The 23,774-nt window shown below is 45.4% G+C and overlaps 1 protein-coding gene across 3 annotated transcripts; it reads right to left on the bottom strand.

Moving 5' to 3' along the window:
* Positions 1-3,881: 3,881 nt before the first annotated feature.
* Positions 3,882-23,088, bottom strand: LOC147624459 (protein-L-isoaspartate O-methyltransferase-like). Of its 3 annotated transcripts, none has more exons than XM_086819450.1 (9): positions 22,958-23,088; positions 22,647-22,852; positions 20,671-20,781; positions 20,477-20,508; positions 5,893-5,997; positions 4,833-4,956; positions 4,679-4,750; positions 4,493-4,566; positions 3,882-4,254 (listed from the first exon to the last, which is right to left on the bottom strand). In XM_086819450.1, the coding sequence occupies exons 2-9, from the start codon at positions 22,810-22,812 to the stop codon at positions 4,171-4,173; spliced, it is 768 nt and encodes a 255-aa protein (XP_086675576.1). In that variant the 5' UTR covers positions 22,813-22,852; positions 22,958-23,088; the 3' UTR covers positions 3,882-4,170. The 3 variants fall into 3 exon arrangements, with proteins under 3 accessions (XP_086675576.1, XP_086675578.1, XP_086675577.1); XM_086819452.1 differs by having other exon boundaries at positions 22,774-22,852; positions 22,958-23,037; XM_086819451.1 differs by having other exon boundaries at positions 22,647-22,712; positions 22,903-22,990.
* Positions 23,089-23,774: the final 686 nt, after the last annotated feature.

The following is a 23,774-nucleotide window of genomic DNA, read 5'->3' as shown; positions in this document are numbered from 1 at the left end:
GTTGTGTTGAATGACCAAGGCCTACCGGACCAAGATGGCCCTACATTCAACAGCTCTAAATTCGAGAGATCCTTTAAAAATGAAGCAGTGCCCCACCACAAGTGATAGACATAGATAGCATCTATTAGGTCACATATGTAAAGGAGACCTATGGAGATTAAACAGAGGGTTTGTACCTAATATAATACACCATCTCTCTTTGTTAGCTAGAGGGCTTGTACCTAATATACTACACCATCTCTCTTTTTTAGCTAGGCAATTGAACCCTATTGCCCAAACAGAGGGCTGGTACCTAAAATACTACACCATGTCTCTTTTTTAGCTAGGCAAATTTTCCACATGTGATAAGACATAAATAGTATGTAATATGTCATATATGTAAAGGAGACACATTGATCCCTATTGAGCAAATAGAGGGCTTGTACCTAATATACTATATCATCTCTCTTTTTAGCTTGGCAATTTTCCCACATGTTTCTTCAACTACATGGATACATCGTTACATTGTTATACCCATGATGCTTTGTTCTCTTTACCTAGATTTTTTTATATCTCATCCCATTATACGATCACTTCATGGATGTATTGTAAAACTCATAGACCCTTTGGTCTTTTGTAGATGTTAATTTGTGATCTTATCTATGCAAGTTAGCTCCGACATGATCTCTCGGTAGAAACCCATCTACACCTCTCACCACCCTTACCTCATAGCTCACAACGTAATCATCCACACATCCGCCATCGACAGTTTTCCACACCCCTGCCGGTCCACCGCCAAACCCCACGCACAGGATACCATGCCTCAGAATTGTTGGTATTACGACGAATGTTGTATCACATGTGCATGTCTTTTACGTGAGTTAGCTACCGGCCAAATGCATTGACACGGATTAACTTGTACCTTACTCACCACAAGAAATGAGCACACTATCGTAAACAACACAAGGACTTACAACACCAACTCTTCTTAAGAAGGAATTCTAAGGAGGCTTGGTGTAGGATTTGGGAACGACGCTTACCCACCCCCATCACAGACCCACTCATATGCACACTCATTATACCACATACCCCACCAACCCCCCTCCCACATCCACCTCACACACGTCCCACCACATCCACTTTCTTCATATGAGACATGGTGGTGAATGCTATACGCAGGCTTCAAAATAGCCAATCACAAGGTCACAAGGGACTTATGGCTAAGCACCTCTCTTATGCAGGCAACACCATGGGACCCCTCCTAGCCCATATGTTTAATAGGGCCAGTTGGCAAGCCGTACAAAGATCACTTACATGGGTAGCAAGGTTGAGGTGGTGCGTTCATATGTCTATCTCGAAGCTACCTTCACTAGTCCACGCTTCTCTATGAGACGTGCAACAAAGGATAGAGTCACTAGAGGATATGCACGTCTAGCCCTATTGGAGAGGCCGTGTTTCTAGGCACATTTTCAAGAGCCGAGGATGAAGGGTTGACATTTCGACACCTTACTCACCCTGCACTTATATATGTAGCTCCCTTTTGGGCACCATATTTATCCCTGACATATGGCAGTGCATAGAGCATCCTCAAATCATGATGTTATCACGGATGATACAAAGTGAACCATCCGTCCCCCACCAAATCATCCAGGCAAAGTTTGTCTCTATGAGACAAGCAGCAAAGCATACACTCACTAGAGGATATGCACCTCTAGCCCTATGGGAGAGGCAGTGTTTCCAAGTGCATTTTCAAGAACCGAGGACGAAGGGTTGGCTTTTTGACACCTTACTCACCCCGACACTAGCTCCCGTTTGGACACCATATTTATCCTCGATAGATTGGCAGTGCATAGACCATCCTCAGATCATGATGTTATCACGAATGATACGCAATGAACCAATTGCCCCCCACCAGATCATCAAGGCAGAGTTTGTTGTGGCTCTTATGTTGATGAAGGCCCTGCTAAACAGTCACTTATATACAAAGGATGAGGGAGATGGACCCACTTCGACTCCCCCGAGTTGCACTATAGTTATCACAATAGATAGCAGCCACAGGAGAGAATTCATCCTAGCATAACACAGTACTCACTTGGGTTCACACATGGACGGGCTTCCTCCATTTCAGTATGATCTAGATTGCCTACACATTAGGCTTACACATGAGGACAGGAACCGGGTGGTCCGATATGATTTACTAGGGCTATACATACCTAACACATGGATCACACCAATAGGCCCATTGCCTACCAAGATGCAATACTACAAAGATCATTTTCTGAGATTCACAATAGAGGGTTTCATACAAAGACCAGGTTATCTCGATGTCTTCATGTACCATGCTAGGAGGATAGGCATTGGCCAACTTAGGGTATCATCCCATAGACTAAGGATAGAGACTTGTAGACTCTATCAGACAAGAGTTGTAAAAGTTATCGAAGCACTGTGTTTGCCAGTGTCCACCAGTCTACTATGAGATCAAAGGGAGATTTCACTTCTCTATTCAGAGAGGGATTTGGACCCTCATCCCGGATCATGAAGTACCCAATTCAAAGGCCCCTTGGACTCTTCTTATTCGAGCTCAGTCGACGCAAAGTCACTACTCAAAGATCCTCGACCCCAACACTCCTCTTCTCAGCTTACCATCGCCATCTCTAGCGGCCTCATCCTCATAACAAACTATCGACATCTCTAACCTTCTTGTATCACCCATGATGGACATCCAAGATAGGCCCTTACACAACATATAGGGTTGATTGATAGTTTTTATTCAGCTCTCCCATACCCCATCACTTGTTGTACCATAGTAAGATCTAGATTTATCATCTTGTATAATCTCAAAGTTAAAGATAGCTTTCAATTTTCAATCTTAGTTTATAGCTTCTTTTTCTTTTTTCATCCATGACAAGATCTCATGGACACTATGTATACATCATTTTGGTCTCACAAACCCTTAAGATCTTTTGAAGACATTAATATAACTCTCTCTCTCTCTCTCTCTCTCTCTCTCTCTCTCTCTCATTGCTAGGCTCCCTATAGTGCCATGCCCTTGTACCATAGGCATAGGCAACAATTGTTTTTTCTTTAACTTATTTTCTTTCCATGGTAATATTGCATCACCTTTTGGTCTCATCAACCCTTTTGTTCTCATACGACGTTTGGACCTTTTCTGGACTATAATATGGCTCTCTCTCTCTCTCTCTCTCTCTCTCTCTCCCCGTTTTTTTTTTTTTCATATACATAGTGACCACATTCGCTACACATTCTATTTGCAACAAAAGCCCATCAACTTTTAGTCATGAAGGGATTGAGCACAATACCTTTATGCACACACCTTGAAGCCTTGCCACTAAACTAAACACCACATACACCCTCAGAGTATATATTTAGGTAGCTAGGTATGTGGGCAGATGGTTAAATAAATAGAGACACCCATATGCACACTCAAGAGTATATATTTAGGTAGCTAGGTATGTAGGTAGATGGTTAAATAAATAGGTAGGAAACACATATATTTGAGTATATACATAGGCATGTGCTTACAAACTATACGTTTGTACAATACCTATTTGTATATACATGTATGTTGATTGTGTTGAAAACATGGATCCTCCCAGTTCCCGGGAGGTCACCCTCCCAATTGTGTTCCTGCGCAAACACGCTTAATTGAGGTGTTCCACAAATTGGTCTAGCCATCAAGACCCCAAAACCTTCAAGTGTTAGGTGACCTCTGGTTATCCAATTTGTAGAAACCTCAACTTGCCAAGATTCAAACCCAGTCTCGCCACGTGAGCTGGTTCTCTCTAGAAGTGTGGATTGCAACTCCAACAAATTTAGGGAGCCGCAAGGGAGAGGGGGGGGGGGGTGGTGGGTTTGGTGGTGGTAAGTGGCCAACAATACACTATAGAAAGGTAAAGTATATAACAAAACAAAGTACAAGACGTAGTTCTGAAAATATCTGTATAAGTCTTCCGGGTCGGAAGTTACTTCACCGGGCCTTTCCCTTTGCAAACCTCTTGGACAATTTGCTTTTAATCTATTGGTTCCTCAACCTGTGCAAGGATTTTATACAATGGACGAAATAGGACATATTGTGCACATAGCCTTGTGAATCCCTTTAAGCTGGTAGAGAAGAGTCATGTACATTTGTTTCCTTCCATGTCTGGTCAAAATCTCCTTGTTAGATCAAACTCAAATGAGCGGAACATATCTAACACCCATTTCTGAGTGCTGCTTCAGTGACCCATCTGGCAGCTTATCGATAACCATCAGATTCTGCCATTCAAAGCACACAGAGCAAACCAGAGGCAAAGGCCTTACCTTAAAACCTTAACAAACAAAAAAAGTAGTTCCTTAACCAAGACACATTACCAGTTAGGCTGGATAAAGAACCATCCCTGCCTGTCCTCATTTGGAATGGACGGGCAACCTTATTAATCCACCTTACCACCCATCCCCCACAGGTAGGGACGGTTTAGTATCCAGCCTTAAATAGGTTTTTGTACAAGCTCACTTGCATGCTTTGACCCACTGGGATGACCATCCGCCCTCCAGGCTTTAATTGTTTGATTAGAGCTTCCGGAAGATCTGCTTATTACCAAAATAAGAGACAGTCTACTATATTATCAATGATCAAATTTGCTTGGCTGACTTAGGATTTCAAACCTAAGATCTTCTAAAACATCCACCACAGCATTACCAGCAGCAGCAGCCCCAACATGAATCGCATCATAGGGTGCCCCTTCAGGATATCCCAGCTTACCATCAGCAGCTGGTTGACATGATCATGCAATTCAGTATTTCCATGCCCAAAAAAAGAGAAATATAATAAGAGCCCATATTTTTAAGATTACCATGGATCGAAAGTCTCCCACTTTCAAGGAGATAGGCAGCTTTGCCCTTCTTAATTGTTTCAATAGACCTTTGCACAAGCTCCGGAATGTGTTCCACCCCAACAGTTCTTCCAGTCTCTCCAACCTTTCAAACAAATGATACGCACAAGACATAAAGCAGATCCCATCAACTTGATGTGAAGCCGGTAATGGGCATGAAAGAAGGCAACTGTGATGCAAATAAATGATGAGCATAAGACAAAAAGCAGATACCATCAACTTGATGTGACGCAGTAATGGGCATGAAAGATTGCAGCTGTGACGCATTAAATATATATAACATAAAGCAGATCCCATCAACTTGATGTGAAGCTAGTAATGGGCACGAAAGAAGGCAACTGTGACGCATTGAATATATATGAAGCATGTGTTCTGTGCTTACGCATGCACACGCAAACACGCACGTGCCTGCGCCCACACCAAGCGTAGAGCAATCTTAGACAAACTGACTTTGTCCAATAAAGAACCTAGTCCCATGAAGGCACTGGTGAACAAGAGCTTTTCAGATCATCACAAGACAGCACTAAGGTTTCTTTTGCATGAACAGCTACTATTACCATGTAATACTCTTGAGCAATAACTTTAGCAAAGACTGGTTACTTCATGCACTAGTGCTATGTTCAAGCTTAACCTCCATTTTTCAAATGTGTATCGAAGTAAATGCTTAACTAGACAACCTGAGTATATCAAATGTGTGCGTGTGTGCATGCTACATACATGTAATACACCTGGGCAATAACATAAGCTAAGATGGTTATTGGTTCAAGCTTATCTCCATATTTCATGTGTAATGAAGGAAACGTTTTACTGTGTGTGTGTGTGTGTGTGTGTGTGTGTGTGTTGGGGGGGGGGGGGGGGGAGGGGGGGCGGTGGGTGTTTGTCTGCACATCTCATCCTGTGCATCATCTTGCAAAGCCTTTCAAGCTTTTAAATACAAATTCTAAAACCTTGATTGTTAAAACTACCAACCTGAACATTTGGATAGAGGGAAAAATGTGGCAAATGCAGGATGTAGTATTACCATGAGTGCGAAGACTGCTGTCAAATAACCTGATCCAGAACCAACATCAAGAACCGATGACCCAGGTTTCAAGTAATCTGAAAGAAGCGAAAGGCAATAGCCATGCTGCATTAAGCAATACCAAATTTCCTGTTAGTATGTCGTTTCAAAATTTCCCATTTTTGCAACAATAAAAGCTTGGACAGCATCTGGATCAGCCTGCATTGGGTCTACACCGTCCTTGCGCCTAGCAGTCCTCAATCATCCTTCATACTCATTGTAACTTCTCCAAATATTAATATAAGCAAACACTCCTGCTTGCCGCCAAGGGGGGGGGGGGGTGATGGTGGGTGGGGTGTTTGCTTCAGTGGGTAAATTGGAACCCAATACTATGTTGACTCTTTATCTGCTTTCTCTCTCTCTTCTACTCTCTCTCTCTAAGTTGGAATTGCACAGACTCACGGGTATAAAGAAGGCTTTGTTGCACGTCAGGACGATCGACCACTTGCATGCTACATTGTTATCAGAGCTGCACGTTATAACCCAACTTGGCTACCCTAAAGAGAGAGCATTCCGTGGATGGTAAAACTGCGGTCGGAAAAAACCACCTAGGCCTCCACAATGTCAGGAGAGACATCATCACCAAGTTACAAGGAAGATATTGAAGAAGAATTTTATAGGAAAGACATACCGCCTACAGAAATGTTAGAAGTCATCTCCTGTCTAGTTTTATACACCAGGACCTTTGTTGTGGGTGTGCCCGCCCTTATGAGGTGTTTTATCATTTTTCCTCACTCCCCGCATTTTTCCCCTATTTTTCCCATTTTTTTTGTGGCTTGGGAGGCAGCCCTAGGTTGGCAGGAGGATCCATTTGCTGGCCGACTACATCAGATGTGTGTACTGGAGCTGGCCGACTGTACTTGATGCAGTCGTGGACCCTCAGTGCTGGCCGACTGGATGCATGCTGCTGGCCGACTGATGATGCAGTCGTGGAGCCTTTTTCAGCAGGCCGACTGCTCATCTGGGGGCATATAAATAGGCCCCCAGCCCCCTTGCAATTGTGTATCATACCGGGATTTTCTTGTGTATATAGAGCAGAGTTACACGCCTATTTCTCTCTCTCTCTTGTGCTGTATTTTTTCTGCATGCGTTTTTGCTCTCGTGTCCCAGATCTGGTCATCATCTCCGCTGCGTATTCTGACATGGTATCTGAGCCCTAGGCTCTAGATAGGTCTTGGGATTTGTGTGAGCAAGAGGGGGACTGTTTTGTGGCTGATTGGTGGACTGTTTTGGACTGTTCGGGAAGAGGAGAAGCAAGAGGACGGCGGGCTGATTTGCTGGACAGCCACTTGCAGGTTTTAGTTCTTCTTTGTTCCCACCCCTTTTCAGAGTACATCCCCGCAATGGCAGATCTGTTTGAGATGGCCGAGAGACATGTGAAGATCCCGACACTCCCCACGTTCCCAGTGGACCGTCAATTGGACGGGAGCAACTACGGCATATGGAAGGTTATGATGGAATCTGTTCTGGAGTCTTACAACCTCGCTGATTTCGTCGTTGTTGGTGTTCCACGGCCGGAAGTTGAGAAAGGGGAGTTACCGTCGATCCGGAAGGACCGGGAGGCTCAGACACAGATGTGGGATCGTGTCAACGCCAGGGTCCGTTCGTTTATCTTTCTCAACTGCACACCACAGGTAATCAATCATGTAAAGCATATGACGCTGGCCAGAGGTATATGGCAGCATTTGGCCTCACTTTACAACAGGATATCGCCCATGAAGAGGATTTCCTTGGAAGTACAGATGCGGGTTATGAGCCTTGCAAAGTCGTCGACGATGCGGGAGCATATTAACAAGCTGCAGGCTCTTCAGCAGGAAGTTCTTCAGGCTGGGAAGGAGATATCGTCAGAGGACATGGCCATAACGTTGCTGTCACACTTGCCCTCTTCGTACTCAGCATTTTACTCGTCTTTGATTACCAGTGGTTGGGTGGCAGACTCAGCACCATCACGTGGGAGGAGCTTGTGCCCATGGTCCTGGACCAGGAGGAACGATTCACGAACCCTCCTCAGGGTGGAGGTTCGGAGGCCTTAACTGGCCAACAGTCGAAAGGCCGTAACACGGGCAAAGGGAAGGCTTCGTCGGAGAAGTCTTCTGAGAAGAAGTCCGTTTTACTGACCGCGAGAAACTAAAGGCAGAGAGGACCTGTAATGATTGTGGCAAGAAAGGCCACTACTGGAGACAGTGTCCCAAGCGGAAGACCGAGAAGGATGAAGATTCCTCAGCAGCAATCATGAAGTCTCCGGCTTTTGTGCACCTGGAGGTGGTGGACACCGATGTTTCATTTTCTTCAGGCAGGGGGGAGATTGGAGGACTCTCCGCAACGGATACTCGGGAGTGGATTCTAGATAGTGGTGCTTCCAGGCACATGACTCCTTCCCGTTCCGGTTTACAGGATCTCTGCAGGCTTTCTGGTCACATTCTTACTGGGGATACATCCACTATCCCAGTTCACAATGAGGGCAGGATGGAGATAGTTCCCAATGGCAGAGGGGGGAAGCATTCCTCCCAAGTGTTGTATGTTCCGACACTTGGTTTTCATCTGTTGTCAGTGCATCAGGTTTGCAAGACTGGCGTACGGGTGGAGTTTGATGAGCATTTTGTTGCTCTCCGAGACAAAGCAACAGGCCAAGTGGTTTGGGAAGGCGGAGTGGAGAATGGAGTTTACAAGCTTTCAACACTCTCTCTCCCAGGTCCTCAGGTTTGTGATGAGTGGCAATCTGGTAATGGCCACTTAAGTGTGGATACGCTGCAGGTGCAGGCTTTCCGGGACCAGATGGTGGATAGCTTGCCAGTAGATGGCAGCAGTTGGCAAGAACTCTCCAGTACTGATGTTGGTGGTTCTTGTGTTCGTCAGTCAGAGGAAACTGAAGAGGTAACTTATGCTCTGATGTCTCGTAGTATTCGAGACAAAGAACCTCCAATAGATGAGGATGTTCTTTCCACGGGGACCTTTCGGAAAGCCAGGTAGGTGGCAGGTGATTACTTGCAGAAGGAGGTGGTTTCTCCAGGCTTTGTGGTTCCGGATTCAGAGGGGGTGGTTGACAGGTTTCAGAAGGCCTTGCGTGGTCTTCATAAGGTTTCCAAGACTTGTTTTTGCACCGTAACAGGTGTTGATCCTTGTGAGCAGTGTGATGCCTCTTTGACTCAGAAGCTGTATGGTTCATGGATCTGGTTGATGGACGGACGGGAGCTTCCTAATGAGGCAGTTGAGCTCATGGTTGCGGATGACTCTTTGGGAGGCAGGATTGCGTTTCCTATGGTTTCTGCGGCATGCGAAGAATCATGGACTCTTGTACACAGGAGGGGGATTGTTGGATGGAGTCCGACTCCACGGTTGGAGTGACTCAGTTTGGGGAGGAGATCCAGACACGAGGAGATCTACTTCAGGCCCAAGAGCAGTTTTACGGAGCAGTAAGAGGTAGTCATCTCTTGCCTTGTCGAGCACAGAGGCAGAGTACCGGGCTGCTTGTGATGCTGCTTGTGAGGTGGTGAGGATGCAGAGGTTGCATTGCAGGTTTGGGCTTCCACTGGAGGAACCCATGGTCATCCAGAGGCACTTTGTTCGTGAACAGATCATTGCTGATGACATCTTGCTAGAGTTCTGTTCGACGGAGGACAATACGGTGGACCTCTTCACGAAGTCGCTCTCTCAGGATTTGCTCAGGCGGCACCCCAGCTCCCTGTGGTTGGTTTCAGGGCCAGGAGCTGAGAGGGGGTGTTAGACCAGGGCCTTTGTTGTGGGTGTGCCCGCCCTTATGAGGTGTTTTATCATTTTTCCTCACTCCCCGCATTTTTCCCCTATTTTTTCCATTTTTTCTGTGGCTTGGGAGGCAGCCCTGAGTTGACAGGAGGATCCATTTGCTGGCCGACTACATCAGATGTGTGTACTGGAGCTGGCCAACTGTACTTGATGCAGTCGTGGACCCTCAGTGCTGGCCGACTGGATGCATGCTGCTGGCCGACTGATGATGCAGTCGTGGAGCCTTTTTCAGCAGGCCGACTGCTCATCTGGGGGCATACAAATAGGCCCCCAGCCCCCTTGCCACTTGTGTATCATACCGGGATTTTCTTGTGTATATAGAGCAGAGTTACACGCCTATTTCTCTCTCTCTCTCTTGTGCTGTATTTTTTCTGCATGCGTTTTTGCTCTCGTGTCCCAGATCTGGTCATCATCTCCGCTGCGTATTCTGACAAGAAACTCTTCCACCAAGCAATGAAGATTTCATCAGATTGCTCTTGGAGCAAAACAGGGCTAAAGCAGCAAACTGAAGCCAAAGAAGAAGAATCAGCTCTCATGTAGTCCATAGTGACTGCATGAGGACTCCGAGTACGCATGCAAAAGAGCGGGCTGCAAGCGAGTCCGAGGTTTAGGGGTGAGACGTCCGGGTCGTAGCACCGCGGGCATCCGGGCTAGTGTGGGCAAGCAAGCCACTACATATAGCCCGGCAGAATGGGGGACGACTCATTCTGGTCAGAATGGGGGACTCCTCATTCTGCTCTACGGTGGGAGGTGAACTAGAGCCAGGCCTTCTCCCTCTCCGTGTAGTACGACAATGTAACATTGGTATCAGAGCGTAGGTGTCATCCTCACCGCGTGAATGGGACCCGGGCCCACTAAGGTTTTTTGAACCATATAATTGAAATTTTTTTCTTTTAAAAAAAAAATCTCATCTTATCCTCTGCACGGCGACGACTATGTAGGTGGAGGAGAAGAAAGCACAAACCATGGAAGCTTGAGAAGGGGTGGGGGGCGCATACACCACTAAGGTTTTTTGAACCATAGAATTGGATTTTTTATTTTTTTTAAAAATCATCTTATCCTCTACACGGCGACGACTGTGTGAGAAGAAAGCACAAACCACGGAAGCTTGAGAAGGGGTGGGGGGCGCATACAGCAGAAGAAATCTCTCTCTCTCTCTCTCTCTTTGTTGGAACTCGTGGAGCAACATCACGAGGGAAAGAGAGGAGCTCTCTATCTCTCTCTCTCAAGTCGTCTTCTACAGGCAAGCAAGCAGTCATGTTGGGGGGTGCATGGTTGTTGGAATTGTGCAGTAGAGCACTCAGGTCTTCAGTTCAGCCAGCACCCAAGCGGAATAAGGAGGTGATGGCCAAGCGCAGGGATCAAGCGCCGTGTGCCCAGGCACCATAACAGAGCCGCCCCAGCCACACCCCACGACCAAGGCACAGCAGCGTGCGAAGACAACCCACAACAAGGCAGAAATGCCGAAGCCACTCAACGGCGCGTGGAGAGAGACGACCACACTCTCTGTCTCTGTATTTATAGCCGGCACCAACAGCCTAGCCAATAGCAGGTGCCAGGCACCCAGATCTTCGGCAACTCAGTTCACAGCCACAACCAGCGCACGGCAGCCGCGTGCGAGGGGAGATACAATCTCTCTCTCTCTCTACCACCTATGTTAGTAGAGGCCATGTTCCAGACTATATCTTTTATACACAGGATGCGGGAGCTCCCACTAAATCGGGTATCTCGGGCTGCTTTTGAGGCATCCAGACAGCTTGCTGAGGAGGGACATACCTTGTCATGGTACTCCCAGGTGGTACAGTGGATATCATCACACAAGATTGATATTGACAGATTACCACCCTTACAGTATGACCTAGCTGCACCACACAGACGCCTCTCTCAGACAGTGAGGAACAGAGTCATGAGACATGACATTTGGCAGGGCCACATACAGGAGACTTGGCTATCTCCCAGTCCACTCCCGACGAAGATGCTCTACTACACAGACCACTTCTTGAGCACCTCCACAGACGGCTTCATCCAGCGACCACGATACTTGGAGGTCCACTTATCACATGGAGCCAGAGTAGAGCCAGAGTAGCCATTGGGTGACTAAGGGTCTCATCACACCAACTAGAGATCGAGACTGGGAGAGCAGCACGCATCCCTCGAGCAGAGCGCATTTGCAGATTATGCCAGACGGGGGTAGAGACAGAGGAGCATTTTGTTTGCCAGTGTGGTGCTTTGCAGGAGATCAGGGCATGCTATCCTGAGGTTTTTAGAGGGACCACATCACTTAGACAGATCTGGGAGAGATCGGACCAGATACAGCTAGGCAGACTACTACTAGCACTACAGAGACACAAGGAGATCTTACTTCAAACACCCGCACATCATAGTGGAGGAAGACAGTCCCAGTTGACTGACTTCTTCCAGAGATTGGCACCAGTAGCCCAGCCACATACATTGGGAGTGACATCTCAGCGAGCGGAGGAGATTCGAGCTAGGCGACAACCCAGACTAGCCGGCTACCAAACACCATGGCTACACCACAAAGAGATCGCGGCCATCCGGTCTCGACACCAGCAGAAGGTCGAGGAGCAGCTGGCACATTTTCGCTCTGATCCAGGACGCATGTTCCAGACATTTACGGCATCCTCAGATCGGATGTATGACATATTGTACCCAGACTATGGGACTGGATGGAGTTAGGAGTAGATAACATATCATACTTGTATCACCCCTTCAGCATATAGAGATGCATTAGTAGCCCTAGTACTCCATCCACACCCTCTCGTTTGTACACCACCATTGAGTCCGCTATGGTCGTGTTGTCATACTTGTACATTTTATTCTCACTCCACATTTTCCTCTTGATGACTGGAGGAACATCATTGTACTACTTGTTTGTCTCATAGGCCAATTTTGGCCTTTTGCAGACGTTAATATATCTTTTTTTCTTTTCTTTCTTTCTCTCTTTTTTTTCTTTTTTCTTTTTTCATGGAAATGTGTATGTATTATGTACAGCTATCTACAAGAGCCACATGGCTGCCATCTCAAAGTCCAAAGTCACATGCAAGAAAGGAAGGAGGCGAAGCAGCCCCTGCCATCAAGAATCTAGAATCCTAGAAAGGAGTAGCCTGTAATAATCGAATCCATGGGTCAGCTTTAAGCTGATCAATCACATGTCCCTTGACCATAGAAGAAATCTGCCAAGCAGAAGACCCCGAATGCGGCCAAGGTGACCACGAACGCCCGTCGCAGCATCAAAAAAGAAAGCATTCCTGGTCAACCATATATGCCATGCCCCAATCCATCAGAAGAAGTCAAAAATCACATCATGCTCTGGCTCGAGCAATCCACTTGGGGCCTGACCGAAGACCCACATAGGTGCCATCACCTCGGCATGCAGAACAAAATACCAGATCCAAGACAGATAATCCCAAACACATCCAGCCACCGTGCAATGAATGAAGAGGTGACTAGATGTCTCCATACAGGTGGTGCAGAAGAAGCAATATCCCCTCGCGATTTTCCTTTTTTCAAGAGGCTTCCCACCGGCAGCCCACCAATTACCATTCTCCATAGAAACACCTTCCCCTGGAATGGCAGCTTAGAGTGCCATCCCCTATCCAGGACTGTCCTCCACCATGTCTTGGATTTCCTCTTATGCCATTCCTTGTTAACTTTACCGGCGACCCATGTTTTACCTTCCACCATCCTATGATAGACATCATTCGCTGTGACAAGCATAAGATCACCAGGCTTCGCAAACATCCAATCGATCCAAGGGACATGTATATCCAAAGGCGGGATATCTCTCATGGGAGCCAAAGTATCCTGTATGGTGGACCACAAGCCTCTGTAATTCCTCGGCACCCCAAAGTACTGTCGTATCCGGCAAAAGGAAAACAACTTCTCCCCAGAAGGGACCAGCCCATCTCGAACTCTCACAAGGCCCAAAACAGCCATACAATTTAACTGTCTGCGCTTGCAGCTTTTATTCTCCCAGTGCACCACTCTCGAAGAGACAAACAATTCTCCTTGCAGAGAATTCGCCCCCAATCTATTTTCCGGTGGGCTCCATTTAGTACAAGCCAATACCTCTTGCCAAGAGGCCACCAAATGAGTCAAGAGGAAGGAGGAAGGAACCTTACATACATCGGAAGCATTCATCACATGCCACCATGATGTGTCAATATGTGTACGGCCATAATGCAAGCCCACCTGTTGCAACATATGCCTAGACATGAGTACCCATGGCTGTTCCAGTTGGAGACATAGATCTTGAAGCAGAGTCCACTTGCAAGCTACCATATGCAGCCTGATGTCTAGAATAGCTGCTCCCCCCATACGCTTGGGCGTGGTGATATGCTCCCATGAAATCCATGTTTGTCCTGGGAGATTCCCCCGTCTTTTCCACAACATAAACCCAACGGGCTGCATGAGATTTCCCAATGATTTCTTAGACCAAGGCAACAAGTGTAGAAAGTATGAGACCATGCCAATCATGATAACTTGACCGACTTTAAGACGAACATGTAGTGGCCAACCCTGACATTTCCAGTACAAAAACTTATCGTGGATTTTTCTAGACATCCATGCTAGCATCTCAGTGTGAGGAACATTCACCCCAACCGGGTATCCAAGGTGACGAGTGATATTCCCTCGATGCAGCACAGTCCCTTCCCACCCAAGATCTTGCAACCTCTGTTCTGTGCAACTCAGCAAGGCTGATTTGCCAACATTGATATGCAGCCCCGAGGCTTGTGCAAACAAAGACCACGCTTCCATAGCCCTTTTAACATTGGCCCTCTCAGCCCTAAGGAACATGAAAGAATCATCCGCCAATGCCTGGCCAACAAGCTGAGAACCATTGGGGAGACGCAGCCCCACCACTTCCCCTTTCTAAGCAAAACTATCCAGTAATGAAAGAATGGGATGCATCACGATCGCAAAAAGTAGCTGACTAAGGAGACAACCCTGCCTCAATGCTCGAGACATTGCAATACCTAGAGTGATCCCTCCATTCATCATAACTCTTGCTTTCGCTCATGTATTGAACAATGTTAGACATACGAGATCCAAACCCCATAGCCTTCATAAGCTCCGACACAAAAGACCAACTAACGTGGTCATAGGCTTTCTCGAGATCCAATTGTATCATCACCACCTCCTACTTAGAGGCCTTAGCATAGTCTATCCCAATTTCAACATTCAAAATATTATGCAGTATGTTGCGGCCTGAAACAAACGCATACTGATGCGGATGAATCAACCTCGGAAGCACTCTTTGTATTCTATTTGCCAAGACCTTTGTAAAGATTTTATACATTGATCCCATTACAAAAATAGGTCGCCACTGCTTCCAAGAGTTGGGACATGGGACCTTAGGCAACAAACGTACGATCCCAACTTTCCATTCGTCAGGCATTTGTCCTGTCTGCCGAATTGCCTGGCAAATCTGAGTGATTGACCCTTTTAAATCCTTTGCATACTTCTTAAAAAGCTCATTAGGCAACCCATCCCATCCAAGATTCTTGCCTTTAGGCAAATGTTGAAGCACCATTTCCACTTCCCCTTCGGACATCTCATCGGGCTTTGGATGTATTGGAAACTATGTATGAAGCTAAGAATGAGGCCAGAGTCTCACATATCTCAAGGAGCTTGAGAATCTTGCTATGAGTCAAGGTGACAGCATGGCAGATCATCTCACAAAGATCCAAGATCTTCGAAAGCAATTGCTCAATATACATGATGTGATTTTTGAAAAGAAACTTGTTTCCAAAACATTATTGTTACTTCCAGAGACAATTTGGAATTTAGATACGTCTCTCATCCTGTCCATGCGAGGCAACCCGGAACAGCTCGAAGGATTAGGGGGTTTGTTGTTACAAGAAGAGCAAACAAGGAAGAACAAGTCTTTGGTTATGCATAGCAGTAAGGGCAAGGCAAAGGGTGGCTACTATCAGTCTAAGGCTGATTCTGGATAGCCATCCAACAAAGCAAAGAGTGATGCGGATCAGCCCAAGAAGATATTATTGCAAAAATCCAAGGCACTACATCAGTGAGTGCAAGAAGAGATAGGCCAAGGAGAAGAAGAAAGAATCTAGTTTGGCGGTGGACTCTATAATGCTCCTTCAGGCAAAGCTGGTGATTCAACTAACTTTGTGCATAATGATTGTCTAGACTTATACTATGCTTATTGTCCTCTTCTGTGCTTTAATAAAAATCGCTGATTTGGAGATGTACTTGGCTGATCCTTGGACTTGGCTTTGCAATCTCTGTCTTAGAATGCTAAGAATGACCCATGACTTCCCTTTATATAGGGATTTCTGTAGCAAGTCGTAATCAGGTTGGTTTTCACCTCTTGGGCCATAAAAAGTCATCAAAAATGTCATAAAATGTGTTCATATTGTGCCCATAATATGTCCCAACCATTGCATAGTATTCATAGTCTAGATCTACATTGGATCTATGACAATCATTGTAATTACTCATTCATTCAGTACTATATAGTAGGAGTAGGTTAAGTAAAGAGTCTCTCTTCTCCTTCTCTCTACTTCTCTATGTCATGAGCATGTGATTAGCGTTAATCTTTATTGCTTTGCATTAATCATCATTGTAACACGCGGAAGCTCTGGGAGTCTTCTTTCAGCCCTAAACACTACTGAGAACATGCTGATGCAAAACCGTAGACAGAAGGGAGAGTAGAGAGAGAGAGATATGCTGGAAATTCAGTATATTCATATGGTACAAAAAGGTACTCAGTCTACAGCCCTAGGCTGCCTTGCTAAAAAGGTGTAACACACCAAAATCTGTCCTAGTACTTGATCCACTCCATAAGGGAGAGAATGACTACAACAATGAGCACATGTGCCTTTTATAGGCCTCTTGGACCAAAGGAGATCTGGCCGACCAGCAGTCGGCTGGCCGACTGGACAAAATCTTCATATCACTTGATGCGCCTGCAGCCGCCTCATCTAGTTCAACCGCCAGGACCCTCCTTGCAGCCGACAGGTCTTCTGGTTCTTCTCCAAGTCCACACTAGCCACTTCTGCACCTTATGCTCCACTTCTGGTTCTAAATGCTCTTTTGTTGGCTGCCCCTTCTGGATTATCTTCTGAGAATGTCCATGGCAATTCTTGCACATGACATCCCCCTCTGCTAAACTTGATGATGGGATTCCAACTTTTTCCTTGGATGACTGTCATCATCCCACTCTATTCCCGGAGTCCCTCTGTCATCCATCCATCTCTGGCAACCCTTCTTACTGAAAACTTGGCCCGGTCTCCAAAACCACTTTGACTCTGAATAAGATCTATGCATTTGTTCCATCCAGTCCACAATCCATTCCTGCCCTGACTCTGAACACCGTCGTGGTCTTCATTCCTGAGAAATGAGTCTGGCACACTCACATAACCCTTGGAGGATAAGCCTCCCTTGGGACCGTTGCCCGAGAACCTATCTGGCTCACAGGACTGCCATCCCCTTTGGCTTTGTGGAACACCACCAACAAACCTCCTGTGAGCTCTTCCCGATTCCGTGTTCCTTGCCTTGGGCTTCGTATCCGTGTACTTTCTTGTACCTTGGACCTGTACACCATCATATGGGACTGAATCAATGTTTGGCTTTGCTGAGCCTGATGCTCTGATAGCAATGTAACACGCGGAAGCTCTGGGAGTCTTCTTTCAGCCCTAAACACTACTGAGAACATGCTGATGCAAAAACGCAGATAGAAGGGAGAGTAGAGAGAAATGAAATGAAATGAAATGTTATATTAACGTCTTCAAAAGGCCATAATGACCTATGAGACCAAAAGTTACATCATGGTGGATCTGATACAATGTCTGGATAAAAAAAAAACCCAGAAAATGAAAAATAAAGATGATACTACTGGCACCTAGAAAATGAAACTGGAACTGGAAGGTACACTATGGAGGTACCTCCATCTCATAATATGTGCCGCATCGGACACTGGCGGATCTAGAGAGAGAGAGAGATGCTAGAAATTCAGTATATTCATATGGTACAAAAAGGTACTCAGTCTACAGCCCTAGGCTGCCTTGCTAAAAAGGTGTAACACACCAAAATCTGTCCTAGTACTTGATCCACTCCATAAGGGAGAGAATGACTACAACAATGAGCACATGTGCCTTTTATAGGCCTCTTGGACCAAAGGAGATCTGGCCGACCAGCAGTCGGCCAGCCAACTGGACAAAATCTTCAGCCGCCTCATCTGGTTCAACCGACAGGACCCTCCTTGCAGCTGACAGGTCTTCTGGTTCTTCTCCAAGTCCACACTAGCCACTTCTGCACCTTATGCTCCACTTCTGGTTCTAAATTATCTTTTGTTGGCTGCCCCTTCTGGATTATCTTCATAGAATGTCCATGGCAATTCTTGCACATGACAATCATTAACCACGCTTCCGCATAGTAGCCACGTTACACATTATTAGTGATAATCCATGGTTACTAGCTATTTATAGCAGGATTGTTATTTATAGCGACAGTAATCAATATATAAGTGACTAATGGGTTATTGTGATTCATTAAGTCATACTTGGCTCATAGTCTGTGCTTGGACCAGACTCCTGCCATGGACATGGCGGTTCACAAGCAGTCTTGCCGAGGGTCCCCTAGGACTGGCTCTAGCGGTATGGGATGCCAGGGTTGACTAGCTTGGCCTGTGGGGAGTGGAACCTTAGCACCTAGCTCAGGGGAGATTCTGAATGGAATCTACGGTTGGAAGTGAGCATGCCTACACCCTTCTATGCCGTACTAGCTTGTGCATCAAGTAAGCTAGACTTTACAGTATGCCAATTTCAAGGCCCGGGGGGGGGGGGCGTTGCGGGGGTGGGGTTGACTATCTGCTCTCTACCTCGAATCTCAGTGAGACATCTATCTTGAGCCTCCCGAGAGGAAGTTGCCTGAAACTAGTCCACTCGCCAGGGACTGGGTTGGACCATAGCTAAGGGGAGCCCAGGCTATGTGAGAACGCACACCCAGAGGGTGATCACTCGGCATCCTCAAGAGGTGGTTCCATGGGTGACAGCAACATCTCGTGAAGATGTTGGACCTCTGTTAGCAAGTCCCACCCTCTTTGCAGCATTATCAGGGCCTTGACTATCAATGCAACAACACAAAGGTTTTCGCTTAACATCTTATCTTAAGCTCTATCTTGTCTTCAACTAATCTATAATCGTATTTAATTAGATAGGAAGCCCTTACATTTTCTGCGCACCCAAGCTCTTTTTGGCGTAATTCAAACTGGCTGAGGGAACCGATTACCACCATGGGAGTGGCCTCCACTTGCCAAACGCAACTTTGCCTTGGGGATCTTTGGAGGATCTGTCTCTAACTTCCAAGGAAGGTAGCACCAAACCAAGGCTTGACTATCGAGCTCCCAACCCATGCGCTCCCGGCCCCCTCAGCGTCCAAATACTGTCGCTTGGCTTCTTTCGCTCCTTCATGGACCCCATTCTTTGGCAGCTTTTTATAGTCTTCTTCTTCTCTTTCATGCAGAGAACCCTTTAAACCAAACAAGCTGGTCAAGTACCCTCCCTCAAAGATCATGTAGCTATCTCTCAGTCTTCCTCACTCAAATCATCTAACCCATAGTCACAGGAAACGGCCGTTTCAGTCCCTAGAAATGTGTTTCTCCATTTCAAGACCCCATCCGTTTCCATGGCCGTTTCTCACTTCCCAAATGATATTGTCACAGGAAATGGCCGTTTCCACCCCTAAAAACTCGTTTTCCCATTTCTCATTTCTGGTGACTATGATCTAACCGCCTCTTGGTCTTCCTCACTTTACCAAACCTGCTGTTTCTCTATCAACAATCATCTACAGCTTCAGAGCCATCATGGACAGCATCATATGCAGACCAACCGCTGGAGGTAGGGACGAAGTGGGGATCTTGTTGGTTGGCAGGGGCCCTTTGGTGAGCATCATGTCCCTCTCAAGGGGAGCTCCAGTCCTCGTGCGAAGGAGTCTAGCTGTGGATGGAATCATTACTATGCATGGTGATAATCTTAATCATACACGTCTTCAAACAGTACAAAAGCTTCTTCCCGAGGGGGGAGAAATTTCACTCCTCTAAATTCCATTTTTTATCCTTCTCTCCGATACCAATGTCAAAGAACATGATGTAAATATGGACAAAGATTGTTTAAACAACGGGATTTAGGCAAATATATTCATGTAAACAGAAATTGCATCTTAATGGCCAATCACGATGCACGCTCCCCCCCATATTTTCTTAACTAATATGAGAAAGGAAGTACAACCATTAAATGACCACTCTTTCACAACTTTTCTGACTGATGGTAAACAAAAAGTTTAGATTATTTCTTAAGCTCAAAAAAAACAAAGTGTGATCTTAACTCCATTAGAGTCTACTCACGAAGATTCAAATCATCACATATAGCATAGACTCCATGCTATGGCATCCCACCCCAACAGTAGGAGTAAGTGCATGCATAAAGATAATGTCCATATTAGTGGACAAAACTTTCATGAATGAACCATCATACTAAGTTTCCATCACTTCTCTGGGGCAAAAGCAGACTCAGCCATGATAAAAGCTAACACTAAAGAGCATGCACACGTGCTTGGGCATGGTTGGGCAATTGCATTGCTTTCAATAGGAAAAATTATTGAAAACATCTGCATGTCCATTAATGAAGTATTGACATATCCAAACATGCCCAGTTTACTTAACCTGAGGAAAAAAAAGAATATTTTCTGACACTTACGATAGACAACAGAGAGAATATTTACTGATCTGATAACTCACCATGTGAGGTGCTGAAATTGTAGCTCCATAACCTGCCATGTACCAGTTTACATGGTCTGAATCCTGGTAAGATGATGAAGACTAGAGCTAAAAGGAGAAATATACACTTACCGTCTGAATTTCAACATGAAAACTGCTAAGTTGAAAGACACACAATAGCAAGATCATGAAAGATGGTAATGTTTTGGCATTACCTATCGGTTGAGGGCAATCTGTGTACGGAGCATAACCAGTTGGAACATAGTCTGCTCTATCAACCTCTCTCATTGCCTCTGCGGCTGCTGCTGAGGAAAGGAAATTATTCTCTGCAAAAGGTTCAAAGCAGACACTAAATGAACTTCATTGAATTTAACAAACAACTCAAGATTTTTCTGACAGGACACCTCAAACTATACTACAATGATTCAATAGTTAGTCCACTGGGCCTCGCCTCTACATACAAACAAGCCACGAGATGCTGTTACCAAGGCCCCTTCAGGACCCAAAAATTGTGGGACCTGGGAAGCAACAGACTTGTTGATCTGCACCCATAGAAACCTAGAACATGGCAATGACCCATAGCAAGCCAACTAGCTTGCTAACCCTCACCCACTTAAATACTTGCGACCTATCAAAGGTATTAGCTGGCCTTGGCAATCTGCCACCCACTAGAATCCCCACTTGTCACAGCCACTACTGGCAGTAGCAAGCACTGCATATATCACGCAGTAAGGGTCATGGCAAAGATACCGTCCACCTGACCAAAATCCACACCCAACTTAGAACTCTCGCACATTAAGATTGTCAATTCACAATAAAAGTGGAGCAGTTTAGGCACCCTACAGAGAAAATTGACCCTCCTTAGACTTAAGAGAAGACTCATGCACATTGGCGAGCCACCTGACTTATCTACATCCGATAAAAAAACCCAGGGTATTGCCAAGCCACTTAACTCTTTAGCTGCACCCCCTAGAAAACTCAAGCTCTCAATCCAAAGCAGTGCTCAAATTCCAGCCTCCATTTTCTAAGTTTGTGTTCATCTCCATAAAGCATCAAAGTAACACTTCTATATTGAAGACTTGCATATGTTCAGGGCTGACTCATCTAAAACATGATTGGGTTTGACTCATCTAAAAAATGATTGCAGACTTGCAGTAAATCAATGGGTTTAATCCATAAAAAGAACACACAATAAACCCACATCTAATCCATGATCCATAAAAATATTGCTCCATAGCTTGTCAGGATCCAAACAATCATGAGATAATAACTCGCTTGAATGAGTTCAACTAATGCTCATGGATCGGTTCACACATGTAAAGGTTTAATCCCTGTAAGAAGCCCTCCAAAATTACATACTAAGCAATAGGTTCAATCAATCAAATGACCTCGTCTGACTAAGATGGGTTCAAGACCCAAACAATGAGCGTCTAAATGAAGCTATGGTTTACGCCATCCCATGGGCTTAATTCTTGGAAAGACCACTGCAGGCTACAAAAAAAAGTCAAGCATTTACTCCATGCCGTGGATATAACTCCCCTACACAAACTCCATGGGTTTGAAACTTCATATGGATTCAATCCAGACTTAAACAATGAGACCATGCATGTAAGGACCACTACAGATTCAAACACAAAGCTTGTAAATATGAATCTTTCCAAGAGTTCAATCCATTAAGTTGCCAACCAACACGATGAATCCATGCCATGGTCTCCGCCCTTATCCATGCCATGGGCTTAATCCAGAACAAGGGTGCCTACACCACGCCAGTTTTCCATGCTTTAGTCCAGGTCATGGGCTTGATCTTGCCTACTGGTTTGTCATGCCTTAGTGTCATGGTCTTGATCGATGATTTGGGCTTAATCCAGGACATGGATGCCTACACCATGCCACGGGTTTGCCATGCTTCACTCCATGTCAGGGGCTTGAGCCATGATTTGGGCTTAATCCAAGAGATGATTTGAACTTTTCCCCGTGCTTAATCCATGCCATGAGCATAAGCCATGACACTGTCTTAATCCATGCCAGGGGTTAATCCAGTTTACTCCATGCCATGGATAGAATCCATGGGCTTGGATCATGGTTTGACACGATGAGTCCATGGATGCAATCCATTGAAAGATCATTGCAGTCGTACAAAATGAGTATATGGCATATCAATCCATATAAAGGCAAAAGGAAGAGAGCAAACTTTTGAGAAGGGCAACCATGCCGGAGTTGCTTGATGAGGACGCTGAGTTTCCCATGGCAGCACCAGCTGCAAACCAACAAACAACAAGGGTGAAAAGGAAGGGGAGGAAGAGGGCAGGATCACCCACTGTGCAGATTGTCCACCATGTCGTCATTATTCTTGCCATGGCACGTCCAGCTCATCTCGTGGGATCCAAAGGAAAATGTCTGTCGAGAGAAAAGCAGAAAAAACAAAACGCAAAAGCAAGAATCAGTACCACATCATAGAGACCTGGGTCGACCTGAAATGAAATGGAAGATCAAGGTTCTTACAATTTCGAGAAATTGTAAGCTTTTGAGCCAAGAAGAAGGTAGTTTGGGTGCCTTTCAAACTTGCCCAAGTAAGCCCCCTCACATTTAAAAGGATGACCTTAGTGGCATTCATAAACACTTAAGATTTTTCTTTATTATTGTCAAGTGAAACAGTGTTATGACCTTGATGTTTTTAGATGCACTTGTAAAGCCACTTTTTGAGTGGACCTTCCCTTTTTTAGGTGCACTTCTAAAGCCTTTTTTTTTTGTTTTGGAATGACCCCTTGAGCCTAAATGTCTATATTTTCTTCTTCTTCTTCTTCTTCTTCTTTTCTCTCTCTCTCTCTCTCTCTCTCTCTCTCTCTCTCTCTCTCTCTCTCTCTTAATAGAAAATATATTATCAAAATTACTTTACAAATGGTTACATGGCCGCCATGTGATGTACTAGTTTTCTCTCACTAATTACTCGAACCACAAGTGTAGCTCGGAGTACCCTCGTCCAATATATAGCTGTGTCATTCTCCAACAAATGAGCTGACCTCAAGGAAGAGACTTGCCACAATAGTAGCCCTTTTATTTATACGACCTATGTGAGCTATAATGCCAACTTTGCATCAAATATGAAGGCATTCCTAGTTAACCAGATATGCCACAAACCTGTCCACCTAAAAAAATAAAAGAAAACTGAATGTTCTAGGTTATCTGGCCCATTCAGAATCTTGCCAAAAATCCAATCTTTAACCTTTACGGGCCTAACTATCAATGGAGTCCATACGCGAGAAAGGAAATCCCACACCTTCTTTGCCATCGGACATGAAATGAAAAGATGCGGGCATGT

Source organism: Cibotium barometz, chromosome 25 (assembly GCF_041138505.1).
Source record: "Cibotium barometz isolate CiBa-2024 chromosome 25, ASM4113850v1, whole genome shotgun sequence".
In the NCBI taxonomy this organism is placed as follows: Eukaryota; Viridiplantae; Streptophyta; class Polypodiopsida; order Cyatheales; family Cibotiaceae; genus Cibotium; species Cibotium barometz.
The sequence above is the reverse complement of the archived record's forward strand: the minus strand, read 5'-3'. Positions and strand labels throughout refer to the sequence as shown.